This window comes from Calypte anna, chromosome 3 (assembly GCF_003957555.1).
Source record: "Calypte anna isolate BGI_N300 chromosome 3, bCalAnn1_v1.p, whole genome shotgun sequence".
Lineage (NCBI taxonomy): Eukaryota > Metazoa > Chordata > Aves > Apodiformes > Trochilidae > Calypte > Calypte anna.
In genome coordinates, this window is record NC_044246.1 from 5,856,563 (window position 1) to 5,871,432 (window position 14,870).

The 14,870-nt window shown below is 43.6% G+C and overlaps 1 protein-coding gene across 1 annotated transcript in view; it reads right to left on the reverse strand.

Annotated features, from left to right (window-relative positions):
• The window catches only part of TARBP1 (TAR (HIV-1) RNA binding protein 1), a 37,821-nt gene extending 27,159 nt beyond the window's left edge, over window positions 1-10,662 (reverse strand). The window contains exons 1-8 of the mRNA XM_030448645.1: window positions 9,807-10,662; window positions 9,631-9,728; window positions 8,392-8,461; window positions 7,363-7,511; window positions 6,129-6,181; window positions 3,351-3,448; window positions 2,126-2,261; window positions 272-368 (exon numbers count right to left, since the gene is read on the reverse strand). Of these exons, the coding sequence (XP_030304505.1) occupies window positions 272-368; window positions 2,126-2,261; window positions 3,351-3,448; window positions 6,129-6,181; window positions 7,363-7,511; window positions 8,392-8,461; window positions 9,631-9,728; window positions 9,807-10,662 (1,557 nt within the window). The remainder of the gene's footprint in view (window positions 1-271; window positions 369-2,125; window positions 2,262-3,350; window positions 3,449-6,128; window positions 6,182-7,362; window positions 7,512-8,391; window positions 8,462-9,630; window positions 9,729-9,806) is intronic.
• Window positions 10,663-14,870: the final 4,208 nt, after the last annotated feature.

Below are 14,870 nucleotides of genomic sequence, written 5' to 3' on the forward strand. Positions count from 1 at the left end.
CTGTTCCACAATTAATACATGAAAACCACACATGAAAAAATAAAAAAGATAATGAAAAAACAAAAGTTATTAAAGCTAGAAGCTAAGAGAAGCATTCTGATAGTTATATTACACAATTTTTTAGTCATTAAAAAATTGCAAATACAGCAAAATCAGTTGTTCCATGTTGTATTTAGGGATTTTTTTAATACTGTTTATGCTGTGTTAGGGTACTTCTATTACACCAGAAAATAAACTTAAAAAAAACCAAACCACAACAAACCAAACTCACCACATCTGTCAAATGCAAAGCTGATTGAAGGAGATAGCACTGAGCAGCTCCACGCAACAAAATCTGATGTGTAATCATAGTACACTGGAGGACATCCCTGCAAAGGGGAAAAATGGGCTGCAGAAAACACACACTTAAGACATTTTCATGTACTTGCCAATTATTAACCACTTAAAATACATTTGATTGTCTTTAACAAACTTATTCTAAGTATTACACAATCACTACCTGATGGGACAGCATCAAACACAGAACCAAGCTGACTACTAAATGTACTTTCAAAATATGGTATTAAAACTCAGGTAAGCAGGAGGAGGCAATGCAGAACCAAGGCAACTGAAGGAAAAATCCCCATGAGCACCTCTTTCCAAACTAATATTTGCATTGCTAACTCTAAAAATATAATAATAAAATGCTTGCCATAAAATCCTCACTCTTGAAGTTTTCTATCAGTTTTTATAGACTTTTATCAGCAGAGGAGTGTCTCTTATTATTAATTTTATCCAATATTCCTTCAACCACCAGTAAGATTTTACTTTAAAGCTCAGATTTGATTCAACTGGAATAATTACTGATTTTCAGTGGCTCTAGAAAGAGAGCTGGGCCGATTCCAACGGGATGAGGTTCAAAAAGGCCAAGTGCCGGGTCCTGCACTTTGGCCACAACAACTCCATGGGGAGCTCCAGGCTGGGCACAGAGTGGTTGGAGAGCAGCCAGGCAGAAAGGGACCTGGGAGTCTGCATTGACAAGAAACTGAACATGAGCCAGCAGTGTGCCCAGGTGGCCAAGAAGGCCAATGGCATCCTGGCCTGTATCAGAAACAGCGTCACCAGCAGGTCCAGGGAGGTGATTCTTCCCCTGCACTCAGCGCTGGTGAGGCCACACCTCGAGTACTGTGTCCAGTTTTGGGCCCCTCAGTTTAAGAAGGATGTAGAGGTCCTGGAGCAGGTCCAATGGAGGGCAACCAGGCTGGTGAAGGGACTCGAGCACAGGCCCTATGAGGAGAGGCTGAGAGAGCTGGGGCTGTTCAGCCTGAAGAAGAGGAGGCTCAGGGGAGACCTCATTGCTGCCTACAACTACCTGAAAGGAGGCTGTAGCGAGGTGGGAACTGGACTCTTTTCACAGACGACCTTCAACAAGACAAGAGGACACAGTCTTAAGTTGTGCCAGGGGAGGTTTAGGTTAGATATTAGAAAGAATTTCTTCACGGAGCGGGTGATTAGGCTATGGAATGGACTGCCCGGTGAGGTGGTAGATTCTCCGTCCCTGGAGACATTTAAAAAAAAGACTGGATGTGGCACTCAGTGCCATGGTCTAGCAACTGCTCCGGTGGGTCAAGGGTTGGACTAGATGATCTCTGAGGTCCCTTCCAACCCGGCTAATTCTATGATTCTATGAAAGTAGATACTTAGGAAAATATAGGTGTGATTAAAGACATTGCACATGCCAAGAACTTAGCCCTTTATTTACAAGTTTTTCAGTTTTATGGGCTGTCTCCCAATATAGCCTCAACTGCCATTGAGTAAATTTTTTAATACAATTAGAAAAGAAAGAAGAAGTTTGATAGATAACAGCTAGGAATTATGGAAGACCAAATGATACAACTATGCCACAAAAAAAAAAAAAATGATGACAAGGGATTGAAATGCAAAATACTGATTTTTTAAAGTCACACAGAGTTATAAAACAGCCATTCTTAAATTGAATTCTTCCATTAATTGAACATAAAGGAGAGAGAATCCTCCCCATGCACAACCATCACATCCTCCTTGAAGTAACAAACATGAATGAAATCCTGGCAATTCAATTTATTTGAAAGAAGTCTGTAAGAACACAATGCAGTGCATATTTTACCTTAAAGCATGAAGTCCTTCAGTGCCCAGCACTTTACATGCAGGGATATTTGCCAGAGCCATAGAAAGAAATAAAATGGGAACAGCACACCAGTGTCTGCTTGTCATCTTCTGAATAAATTTTAACAGGAAACTACCTTAAATGAAACAAAACAAACCATCCAGAGTGACTTCTTGTTCTCAAATGCATTTAAATGACACAGACCTCAAAATTTCTAAATCATTTCTAAAAGGTAAATGAAAAACAAAGTAATTTCTTAGTTATTTCAGTGAAAAAAGGCACATTCCAAATTAAGTCTGTCAGGAGAAGGATGCAACAAAAAATAAACCTGATTTTGGCTATGATGATCTGCATTAATCACCATATGTGATTCAGTATGATACTTTATCTCTGTTTTGAGCACTAGACAATGTCTTTTTAAGCTGGTACTCAGCCCTTGTGATGACACCCCCAAGTATACAGTGATTCTACCAGTTTAATGGATGGTGGCATGGTTAAAGTAAGACTCAACAAGACACCACAGCAGCAATTCTTATTTAATTAAATCAGACCAGCTACTAAATTCTGTCAAAAGCTGCTCTCTCCTTTGTTCCAAATTTTGGTGTTCATGTAGGCTCAATCTCAGAAATTTTTCTTCATCCAACCTCACAATAAAAGAATTCTTCAACTTCCTCTTCAGCACTTGGACTCACTCTTTTGAATGGCAAACCACACAGGTTGTGACTAAAGGAGTATGGCAGATGGGTTTAAAAAAAAAAAAAACAAAACAGAAAAATAAACCCAAACCAAAAATCACAAACTGAAACCCTCCAAAACTCACAAAGCCAAAAAAGAATAGTTCCAAACATTTTGCTCTGCACAGGGTTATCTGTGCTGACAAATAAAGAAAGAAGAATCTGAAAATGCTGATCACCTTTAGAGTTTGGGCATTTGGGGGTTTTTTTAATAAAAAAGTAAGCCTGCCCCTAAAACAATTCTGTAGTTTAATACTGCAGCACCCCTCAAAACCTCTGAAGACCTCTCTTCTCTGGCAACTTCACCATTACAAGGAGAACTGCTCCTTTTTTCTCTCAAGTAATGTATAAAAGCAGTGGTAAATATTTACACAACATGGAAAACAGGTCTGTGATTTTTATTTGGAATTTTTATCTTAAAAAAAGAAAAAACTACAAAAACAAACAAGCAAAAAAAAACCCCAAAAACCAACTATGAAATTGAAACATACCTTTTTCTTCTTCTGGAAGAAGCATGAGATAAGAAGCCAAAAACTTCTGTAGCCTGATTCCCAAAGGAGGACAGGCTCCCACTGACTGGCCTGGTGTCCTGTTAGGTTTTAAAACATCAAACATACAACTGGCATGTTAACAACTACAGAGTAGGATTGCTCCTGAACAACAACAACAAAAAGTGCATTTCAGTGGTTAAATCACTTCAGAGACTGCTCCAACTGGATACAGAGATGACGTGCACCAGCCTTCATCCTCCACGGGTTATTAGCATCAGTCATGATGATGCTGAGTTTTCTCTCAGACAGCTTGAGATGAACTGTAATAACTTTGTGTGTTCTTGGTGTAAGTCAAAGCATGCACCCTCCTCTAAATACACCAAACAAAAATCACTAGGTGGGGACCTGGGTGGCAGAGTCCCTCCCACTCTATGTGGAGATCAGGTTCATGACCACTTGATGATCCTGAACATACCCAAGTCTATAGGACCTGGTAAGATCCCTCCAGATTCTTGAGAGAACTGGCAGATGGAGTCACCAAGCCACTCTCCATATTTGAAAAGCCATGGCAGTCAGAATTCCCTGGTGACTGGAAGAAGGGACACATTACACCTATTTTTAAGAAGGGTGGTAAGGAAGACCCTGGGAATTACTGACCTGTTACAGCCTCACATCTGTGCTTGGCAAGATCATTGAGCAGTCAATGATCAGATCATTGATCAGTCATTGATCAGATCCTCCTAGAAGGTCTGATAAGGCATTTGGAGGACAGGAAGGTGATCCAAGAGAGCCAGCACAGCTCCACTAAGGAGAAATACTTCCTGACACACCTAATGGCTTTCTGTGATAGGGTAACTACATCCATGGACATGGGATGACCTATGGATGTGATCTACCTGGGCTTCTGCAAGGTTTTTACCATGGTCCTCCACAATACCCCACTTGTCAAGATACAGATTTGAATGGTTGCATCCAGAGGGTTGTGGTCAATGGCTTGAAGTCCAGATGGAGACCAGTGACAAGTGGTGTCCCTCAGGGGTCTGTACTAGGACCTGTACTGTTTAGTATTTTAATCAACAATATAGACCTTGGGACTAAGTGCACCACCAGCAGGTTTGCAGGTGACACCAAGCTGAGTGGTGCTGTCAATAAGCCAGAGGGATGGGATGTCAGCCAGAAAGACCTGGACAAACCAGAGAGCTGGGCCCAGGTGAACCCCAGGAGGTTCAACAAGAGCAAGTGCAGGGTCCTGTACCTGGTTCAGAACAATCCACACTCTCAATACAGGCTGGGGGATGAGGGTTTAGAAAGCAGCCCAGCAGAAAAGGATTTGGGGGATGCTGGTGGATGAAAAGCTGGATGAGCCAGCAGTGTGTGCTGGCAGCCCAAAAGGCCAATAGCATCCTGGGCTGCATCCAAAGAAATGTGGCCAGCAGATTGAGAGAGGGGATTCTGACACTTTCCTCTGGTAAGACCTCACCTGCAGTATTGCATCCAGCTCTGGAGCTATCAGTACAGGAAGGACATGGAGCTGATGGAACAGGTCCAGAGGAGGCCATGAAAATGATCAGGGGGCTGGAACAACTTTCCTACAAAGATAGGCTGAGGGGTTGTTCAGCCTGGAGAAGAGAAGGCTCCAGGGAGACTCAAGAGTGACCTTCCAGTACCTGAGGGGGCTACAGGAAGGCTGGAGAGGGACTCTGTGCAAGGGTCTGGAGTGATAGGATGAGGGGCAATGGTTTTAAATTAAAGAGCAGATTTAGATTGGATGTTAGGAGAAAGTTCTTTATCATGAGGGTAGAGGAAAAATAGAAGAGGTTGCCCAGGGAGGTAGTTGAGGCCTCATCCCCGGAGATATTCAAGGTGAGGCTTGAGGAGGCTCTGAGCAACCTGATCTAGCTGAGGGTGTCCCTGCTTGCTGTTTGGAGTTAGAACAGATGATTTTAGAGGTCCCTTCCAACCCAAATTATTCTATGATTCCCCAGGACAGGTCACCTGCCTTCCCTAACAGGACCTATGAGCAATACTTGGTTGCTCTGAGACTGCTGCAATCTGACCCTGGATTTGGGCATCCCCATCTGCTGCCCAGTCTAATGTGGGACTGTTCCAGTTGGGAAGTAATTAGCAACTGAGGAGGGGGAGTTCCATATTTACATATTTTCTATACATTTGTAATTCACTATTCCTACTTCATTAAACCTACCCTACTTTCTTCTTCTAACTCCAGGTTTCTCTCCCTTATTTCCTTCTTCATCTTCTCCTGGGAGGGTAGTGGGGACTAACAGAGAGCATCTGTCACCTAGTTACTGTCTAAAACCATGATAGACTTCTGAGACAAAGTGTTAATTTCCTAAAAGTTCCCCAAATAATCAACCACTGTTGAAAAAACACTGATTAGTTATGAACTGACAACAATCAGAACAGACCCTTCTTTCTGTGTGGCAAGAAAACGAGACTATAAAAAAAAGACTTTACTAAGTTATTAATTTATCATATTTCACTTGATTTACAAATTAATATTTCAACACCAGGTATAAAACAGGACCCTGTCTTCATGTATACGGCATCCTTATGTTGCTACTACTAGGATAAAACTGAACCAACTTCATCTTACTCTGCCACCTACCTTTCCTGAAAAATTCTTTACCTGCTAGGGAGTTCAGCAACACTGTTTATTAATATGTTTTTCTTCATCCAAGATTTTACCCATATACTCAAGCCAGTACTAATAAAATACATTTCCCACATTACATTATTAAAAAATAATCAGTGGCTCACCTGCTATAGAGGGAACTTTCTGAGAGAGCATCCATTAATGGTCCAATAATAAACTGGTAAGAGAAAACAAGAATAACTAAGTGTACACTTACAAGGCACTGTTACATAAAGGCTAAATAGATCCATTTCACCAGGCAGGTGACAGCCTAAGTCATTAGAGAATATCTTTGCTAGTATTAAATAGGAGGAGCAAAAATGAGGTGGAAACTAAAGAGAAGGGCGAGCCAAAGATTAAAGAAAGTAACTTTTTCATTAGGTTCATTTCACAGAACATTGTGAGAGGTGCAGACAAGCAAAAAATTCTTTTGGGAAACAGATGGAGAAAATATATATTTCAGCTTTAAAAAAATAACGAGTAGGGGTCAACACAAGTAGAAAGATTTAGAGGGCATTTTAAGGTTGACTGGATTTTAAGTTAAGTCATCAAGAGGCTGACTTAATTTGTATAAATCAGCAGTGTTAACCTCTGAGGGCAACACTTTTACTAAGGAGAAAATAAAGACATAAAAGTATAACATAGATCATTCCTTACTAAGGTGCAGGCTGGTTGGAGAGTAAATCTGCAAATGATGCTATTAAAAAAAATAAAATAAGACCTTCAAACTTGCAACATTTCATCCCACATATGGAATGTTTTGATGTGCAGTTTTCAGTAGGATACAGCAATATGCTGATTATAATGCAGAGATATTCACCTTCTCACAGGATTATTTAGCAATGGATCTACAACATCCATTGCTAAGTAGCAGACCATGTGCACAGATAAAGTCTGTTGACCAGGTTCATCCAAGACTTTCAGTCAATTAATACTAATTAATAATTTTGGAGCAGTTCAGAAGGCTCTGAAAATCTGAAGCAGCAATCATCCCTGTGAGAATTTCATAGAATCATAGAATTAGCCGGGTTGGAAGGGACCTCAGAGATCATCTAGTCCAACCCTTAACTTCTGATTTAACTTCTGATAACAAATCTCAATAATAAAGGTCCAACTTCAATTAGAAAGCATTAGTTTGAAATACAGGAATGAACAAATGCACTCAAAAACACATTCCCCATGGGCTGGCCTCTTTTCAAGTAAATATGTAATTGACACTACTTACAAACATTGCTATCACTTGCACAGCAAAATAAAGGGCATTTTTGCAGAACATGTCTAATTACAACACTATTGAGGCAATAAGGCTTAAAACACATCATAAATTAGAACATCTGCTCGTTCTGGCAACACCCTTACCTCTGAAAAGTCAAGTGCATTTGGAAGGTGCTTTGTTTCACAAAGCTCCAGAAAATGAAGAACTCCTTCCTTTGTCAAGGTTTTATTCTCACTCTCAAACATTCGTTTATAAATGCACATGTGCCAGGATGGGTGGAACAACCAACGACCTGGTAACAAAAGCAAATTCTTCTGAACTGACACAGAAATGACAGTGACACAGTAACACACTGACACAAAAGTTACCAACATTCCGGACATCCTCATAGTCAGTTTATAGGGCATTTCAAAAAGATGGTTATAGATATCAGATTTATAAACATACTCTGCTAAATCTCCAGTACCAAAGAAAATATTTATTAACACGGCTTTCAAAATTTGTCCTCTAAATTTTAGTAGTTATAAATTAAAATGACAAACAAGTGCAAAAAACATGTCTTTTTTCCTGCAGCTCTCCTCATACTGACTTTGTATTCACCTGCAACACTGTCACATTAACAGTCTGCCCACTTCAAAAATCTCTAACATCTTGCACTACCTAATAAGATGTGTTACATTTTGCTTTGCAGAAGATGACATTATATTCTTCAACATGTTCCAGCATTCATTTCATTTCTTCTCTCCCTTCTTCCAAAGAGTTGATTTTTTTTTCTCCTTTTTATAGGAGTTGTGTAGGTGACTTGGCTCATATGACCCACCCAAAAAAATCTCTGCCTTTGTTACCTGAAGTAAAGCAAAATGTAGTGAAAAAAACCTACTTAGTTGGGTTTGCTTACAAAAAAAATAATATATACATATATGAGCTAACACAGTAAGCAATGAGCACATACTAAGATTTCTTCTTCTCAGAGCAGAGGACCACTGCCTGTGTATGTCTGCCAAGCAAAGTCTTCATATGGCAGACCCACAAAAATTGAAATAGTCACTCAGAAAACCTCTGGTTTGAAAAACAAAACATAACAAAGAGCTCTGACTAAAACAGCAAGAAAAAAAAAGCGTGACTTGATTGCCCAATATTTGGGAGATGTTTCAGCAAAAGCTGTATCTTACCTTTTTCCCCTGATATAGCATGGTCATATAAACTGTTCAGTTTTGGTAACACTGGCTTTATGACATGTATCTGAAATTCAAATCAGATGTAATGTAAGTAGTTAGTTTACTTCTCAAACACAGGAACTGTCTCTTACTCATGGGCTAGAATTTACTGTCAGTAGCATTAAGAGAAAAAGTGGCAATAAATTGCTTTTAAATAAACCTGCAACATCCGTGCTGCTGTTCCTTCCAACCATGACAATTCTGTGAACTTGGCATGTAACACTTGGTGGTAGTGTAGCACTCAAGAAAAACTGATAATTCCATGCTACTCTATTACAAGAAAATGCTTCTTAATTAACAATCATTCTATTCACCAAAAGTAAAGCCAACCAACACACATCTCTAAAATTAAACATTCAGTGAATACTATTTTTCTCAGTTACAGGACAATTATGTCCAAATGAAATACTACAAGGAGAGAGTCACAACAAATACTTAACACCACAATACAATTATGGAAGCCTGAAGCCAAGAGAAATCTTTATGTCAAGGTGCTAAGTCAAAATCCTTTCCATCCAAGGCCACAACTGCTTTGCTATACAGATGTGGTCCCCTCTACCAAAAAGAGGTTATTAAGTGAGGAGGCTGAGAGAGCTTAGAGGAGTGAGGAGGCTTAGAGCTCACTTCAACTGCCTTAAGGGAGGTTGGAACAAGGAGGGAAACGGCCTCTTCTGCAATATTTTTTCACTGAGAGGGTTGTAGACATTGGAATGGCCCAGGACAGTGGTGGTGTCACCATCCCTGGAGGCACTGAAAAGGCGTTTGGACCTGGTCCTTAAGGACATGGTTTAGTAGTTAGATTATGCTGTTGGTCACAGGTTGGACTGGATGACCTTAGAGGTCTCTTCCAACCTTAACATTGTGTGAAGTGCAATAGTCTGATTTTCACCAGAAATGAGGCTACCTATGGGCTTGCAATCAGCTGCAATCCAGTTGTTCTTTTTTTCCTTTCTTGGTTCAATCCACAGCTCTAACCAGAACAGGTAAGAGTTCTGAATTCACTCCAAACAGATTACACATTCTACGTTTTAAGCTTGCAAAACTAGAAATAAAAATATTCCTCTTAATACTCAGGCACCTTCCATCACCAAGCTTGCAGGTTGTTTTACCCAGTCAGAACACCTGCAGCATCGATGCCAGCAGGAAATCATCTCCCCTCCCTCGGACAGGCATCCATTTGAGGGTGCTCCCTACCTGGTTTCCTTCCAAAGTTTCCATGATCAAAATATAAGTTTCCCAGAACTGCAGGAGCTTCTCATTCTCCTCGGCACACCACCAGAACAGACTCGATTCTAGGAAGAAAAACAAACTTTTCTCCACGCCGTTCGGCCCTACCCAGCCGCTCCACCTCCCTCCAGCTCCCGCCGTACCGTCTGGGCCGTCCGGGGGGCACCGCAGCTCTGCCCGCTGCCCTCCGCTCAGGTCCAGGGCTCTCTTCAGCAGGTAGCGGGCCCGCTTGCGGCACAGCCCGTCCCGTTCCGTCAGGCCCCCTTGCACCACCCGCCAGAACCGCGGGCACAGCCGCGCGTCCACCCCCGAACCCGCTCCAGGCGGGCTCCGCGGCAGCACCGCGTCCGCCAGGGCGCTGAGAGCCAGCAGCACCGGCCCGGCCCGCGGCGGTTCTCCTTCCCCCAGCAGTCCTTCCCAGACCAGCGGCAGAGCCGCCCCGTTGCCTCCCAGCGCCGGCAGCAGCCTCCCTGCCACCACCGCCGCCGCCTCCTCCTCCCTCTCCCCCTCTTCCCGCACCAGCTCCAGGGCCGCCGCCACGCACCGCGCCACCACCTCCGGCTCCTCCAGCCGCGGCGCCGCCGCCACCAGCGCTTCCACCGCCGCCAGCTCCGCGCCCGCCCCGCCGCCCGCCGCCAGCTCCGCCAGCGCGTCCCTCGCCAGCCGCCCCGCCAGCGGCGCCCCGCACAGCTGCACGCAATGCCGCAGGGCTCCCCGCGCCGCCCGGGCCACCCGCACCCGCTCCCCGCCGCACACCCCCGCCTCTCCGCCGCAGAGCAGCGGCCGGCACCGCTCCAGAGCCACTTCCCAAGCGGCCCTCCGCAGAGCCCCCGCCTCGGCCTCGCCTGGCGGTAGCAGCGGGCAGCCCGCGGCCAGGCGCTGGAGGAGGAGACGCAGAGCCTCCGCGCCTTCGGCCGAGAGCGGGGAGCAAACAGCCCGCAGCACCTCAACGGGATCCCCGCAACGGGAGAGCAACGCGTCCGCCAACACTACCTCCATCCTCAGCGGGGGGAGGAGGGAGGGGAGTCCCGCGCCTGCGCAAGCGGGGACAGGCGGGGCGCGGAGGGGACGCGTGTGGCGAGCGGGGGCCCCGGGCTCCTGAAGGGCGGTGGGGGATTCGGGGGTGCGAGTGGCTGGGGTACGGGGGTAGAAGGGAGTTCTGGGGGATGTTGTACAAGGTCTGGAAGGCACCGGCTCGGGGGGCAGTGGTGCGGTGCCCTGCACCCCTCAGGGATGCAGATGCACGGTGTGGGGTACCCCCCCCCCCCGATGGATGCTGAGCAAAAGCTGAGCATCCCTGTGTGTTGGAATGGGCTGAGCAGGGGAAGCCGGAATATATGCATCTCGTGTTTGAGGGGTACAGTGCCTTCATTCAGAGAATCATGGAAGGCCTGGTTGGAAGGGTCCCCAAGAATTAGGTGGTCCAACCTTCCCATGTAGGAACTCGCCTATGAGTTAGGTGAGATGGTTCAGCTCCATGTCAAGCTGAGTCTTAAAAATGAACAGTGTTAAGGGATCCACCACTTCCCAGGGGACGTTATTCCAATCTCCAACTATTCTCAGAGCAAGCAATTTGCTTCTGATGTCCATCAGGAGTAGCTTGTGCCCATTAACCGTCATCTTTCCACGTGGCTCCTTGTAAAAAGAGTCTCATCTTTTGGTAGCTGACCTTTAAGTACTGGAACATAGCAATAAATTCTCCCCTAATCCTTCTTTTCTCCAGGCTGAACACTGTGTGCCTTAAAAACTCTTTACACTTCATGCATGTTACAATGCCAAGGTCAAGCAGCAGCAATACATCAGATGCTCAATTTTCCCATCTGTTAATACTGTCTGTGCCAATACAAGTTGTTGAAACCAGTCTACATTGTCATCACAGCATAGCACACCTCTGCCTGAGTGCCCAGCATCTGCCTCAGAAGAATCTCAGAAGTGTTCCTGGGCACTGTCCCCATGCTGTGGGCTTGTTACCAGGGTCCAGACCACTGGTTCTGGGGCCAGAGAGCTGCTCTCAAGCAGCAGTGCAGCCCGAGCATAACTAGGAAAACCAAGCTGATTCATACTAAGTGTAAATTCATTAGTCAAGATTACAATTCCCATGAAAAAAATGTAGAGATAGGCCCATCCACAGTGGTGGCAAACCACTGCCCTAGGACAGAAAAGGGCAAACCTGGAACCTGCAGTTCTTGTGAAAGCAATGGACAAAAAATTCCCTGCCCAGCAGCACGATACAAGATGGTTTCCTATGGAGTTACCTTGGCTGTGCTATAGTTGCTCAGATGTCTAATGAAGAACAAAAACTTGCTGAAAGTTTTCAATGTGAACTCTCACTCTCTCCAAAGCACACGAATAAAGTCTCTCTTTCCAGGATATCCATTTTTCAAAAAAACCTTTACAGAAATTTATCTTTCAGAGTCAACTGATTGCAAAGTGCCTGAAGCTTCTTATGCTTCAGGCCTGATGGTGTGACTATGTATGTGATATAGTCTAGAAAAAGAAGGTGGAAAAGAGTTATTTTAAACCCTCCAGCTAACACTCTGTACACCTTACCACTTTGCATGTATTCAGTTATAGAATCGAGAAGAAGCTCAAGAAAACCATTCCCAATTATACATTTACTTAACCATAAAGTAAGCCCTAGGACTTTGTTTCACACACACAAAAACATTTTTAAGTGGAGGAATGAATATAATGGATGTCAGTAAATATGATGCTTACAGTTTAAATCGCTTTAATGCCATAGTACTTTTTCCCCCCCTTCCTTTCCATTTGCTCTGATTCTTAAATATCTTACTTATACCATGCAGTCTGGTGACTTGTGGGTGTTCCTTTTATCAGGCTTGAAGAAGTGCCAAGCAGGGCATTTTTTATTAAAATCTTCCTCTCCAGACACCTGTAAGATTTAACTAAATGAAGCATTAAAGGTCTACACAACAAGTAGTAATCAAAACAGAATAAAATACTAAGTGCTGTGCTCTTTCTCCCTTATTGTCTGAATTCTGCCTTGCCATCATTTTTATCACAGTGGGGAGCCAAATCTGAAGTCTTCTTACATCAAGTTAAACATCAGCATTTTAATGTGAGCTGCTTCACTGCAGATTGGCTTATCAAGAAGAAGTGGGTGAGAAATTAAGCTCATGTGACACCAGGCTGGGGAGCTTCTGAGTGGGAACACGATGCAGAATGATAAACAACAAAGAAAAAAACCCCAGAACAACCCAGAAAGGTGGATATCGAGTTAAGAGAGAAAAAAGGAGCAAGAAGCAGCATTTTATAATTTTCAGGTGGCAAGAGCCACAGCATTCACACCCTCATGTTTTACTTATTAAGTGTCCTCATGCTAGGACCCTAAATTTGTGCTTTCAAGCTTTACACTTTTAACACATCCCCACCTCACCCAAGACCATGTGCTCTTCTGCTTTTCACACTTCCCAAGCTTATCCCAACCCTTTCCTGCCTTCTTTCCAAACTAGCCCAACTCACAGTCCTCCAGCCTATAAACTGCAACCACCTCTATGATCCCAAAGCTTCAACCAAGGTTTACTTCACCAGCCCCAGCACTCAGAGCATCCTCCACCTGCTGATCTCCCATATGCTCTGCACTCCTATTCAGAAGATATTCTGTGTTCCCTGACCTATCCAGGTCCCTTCCAACCTCAACATATGGGCAAGATGGAAGGTGGAAATGACTTAGGTTTGGGTTTTGTTGTTTTCTGGGGTTTTTTGTTGGTTTATTTATTGGGGACAGCCTGCAGCTGCTTTCTTTGTTTCTGCTACATGAGATACTCTTCTTCAATCAGATTAATCTGTTTTAGGAATGTAGCATTTAGAGGAATTACCTCAAACATTAAATAGCAGAAGAGCCATGAAGTAAATGCCCAGTCTGGAATTGTGATCTTCACAGGCCACTACTATCTATAGACCATGAAATACTTCTCAACTCCCTGTAACAAACCTAGGGCTTGCTACACACTCCTGTCCCTCAACCAGAGTCTCTCTGTGATTATTTTACTGTTACTGAATTTATGGGGGCAGAACAGAGATGAGAAACACATTTTATTGTTGACTGTTATCTGAACTTGCTGACAGCACCAGTGCCGATGATTTGGGGTTTCAGCACTTGATAACTTGCTGACCAAGCTGGGGCAGATTTTATAGCTCAGCTACTTAACAATAACAGTTTATTGTTTTTCATCATTATAGGTCATCAGACCTATAATTCTGCACCAGTTTAGCAATACAAGAGGTCTGAAGTTCCCCACACTTCTAGTGAAAAAATCAGTGCCATAGTTAACTGCATGCTCTTCTAGACAGGTGTATCCTGTTCTAGGGTAAAGGTTTTCCCCTGAGATAACACAACTGGGCAATTCTGTGCTAGGAACAATCTCTGCATTATCATTTCAGTATTTGGTTGTATTGGAAGAAGATCATGGATAAAACTACAGTATAAGTTACAGACAGTTATAAGTCTTTGAAATCCCCTTTTTTGTAGTTTTGGAAGCATGTGTTATGTGTTATAAAGCCACAGCTGAGCCACCACATTAGAGCCCAGGCTAAGTATATGTCTTTAAACAGTTTCATGTCAGTAATGGTTTTGGATCACACAAAATTTCTTCTCATGAAAACTCTTACAATTCTGTCCTACCACCTCCACGTTTACAGGTAATTCTGCAGAGTTCATAAGGAGGAGGGATTAAATGCCCCTGTATCGTGGTTTTCTTTCCTTGCTTGATTCCATGGGACCATGTCTGCATTTGTGAAGATCTCTAGGGGGAACAGGTACATAACAGGTAGATAACACAGCCTTTTCTCTGCTCTCCCACTGCATGCCCTAAAAGTATATGGGAGATATCTGAAAAAGAGTCATTCAGAAAATTTCCCAGCATATCCCACAATAAAGTGGGAGGATGAAATGAAAAGCAGAGGTGTGCTCCATACAATAAACCTCACCAGATAGCTGAGTATATTCATATCCTCTTCTAGATTTCCTCAGAGCTGTTGTGCAAAAAACCAGCAGCACACATGGCTTGTACATGAGTCTCACTCTGAGACAGCACTTGCAGCAAGGAGCAAGGGGATTGGGTACAATGGGAAAGATTTGTACCCAGGCACAGGCATATTTGTGTCTTCTAGGCTTAGGGGAAGCTGGACAAGATGGGTGGAAGTGGAAGGGTAGGGGTGGAGCTGTTACTGAGTACCAGCTGTTA